Source organism: Habropoda laboriosa, unplaced genomic scaffold, assembly GCF_001263275.1.
Source record: "Habropoda laboriosa isolate 0110345459 unplaced genomic scaffold, ASM126327v1 scaffold32, whole genome shotgun sequence".
NCBI classification, from domain to species: domain Eukaryota; kingdom Metazoa; phylum Arthropoda; class Insecta; order Hymenoptera; family Apidae; genus Habropoda; species Habropoda laboriosa.
The window spans coordinates 286,089-286,671 of NW_017100135.1; the positions used below are offsets into that span (position 1 = coordinate 286,089).

Sequence of the window (583 nt, forward strand, 5' to 3'; positions counted from 1 at the left end):
GTGTTATTTACTAAGTATGAAATTTAAAGCTTTAAAAATAAAATGAATAATTGCAAAAAATTATTTATAAAATGTTCCATATTACATTTTAATGAAGCTAGTAATATCAATGTTTTCATAAAAATGCGTCATATTTTGCAATAAATTTTGTTAGTTTAGTAAGACATACTGACGTAATATCATCCGATCTTTAGAACTTCTGTGATTGGACGCGGTATAGGTCGGGTGATTGTTCGTAATTTGTTAGTTATTACATTTGACATATCAGTGTGTCAGTTTGTTTTAATTATTATATTTGTTTAATGAAAATAAATATTTGGCAAACAATACGGTACAATGGCAGATCCTGGGAGATGGTCTACGACACAAGACAATGATTTTTCTAATTTTCAGTCAAATGACAGCTTCAATTTAAATGAAGTAACTGGTATCGATGGTATGTTTCATATAATATTTATCAAATTAAATTTTATTACTTTATTTTAAGTAATTGTAGTGAAACAATAAGCTCTTTTTTTAGTAACCTTTTAGTTTTAGTAATCTAAATACAATTAATAAATTTTATTTTTTGTTTAATTAAAAA

At 24.5% G+C, this 583-nt stretch overlaps 1 protein-coding gene across 1 annotated transcript in view; it reads left to right on the top strand.

Moving 5' to 3' along the window:
• The first annotated feature begins 178 nt into the window (after nt 1–178).
• LOC108578092 (sterol regulatory element-binding protein 1) overlaps nt 179–583 on the top strand; it is a 4,732-nt gene continuing 4,327 nt past the window's right edge. The window contains exon 1 of the mRNA XM_017941378.1: nt 179–436. Within this exon, the coding sequence (XP_017796867.1) occupies nt 337–436 (100 nt within the window). The 5' untranslated portion in view covers nt 179–336. The remainder of the gene's footprint in view (nt 437–583) is intronic.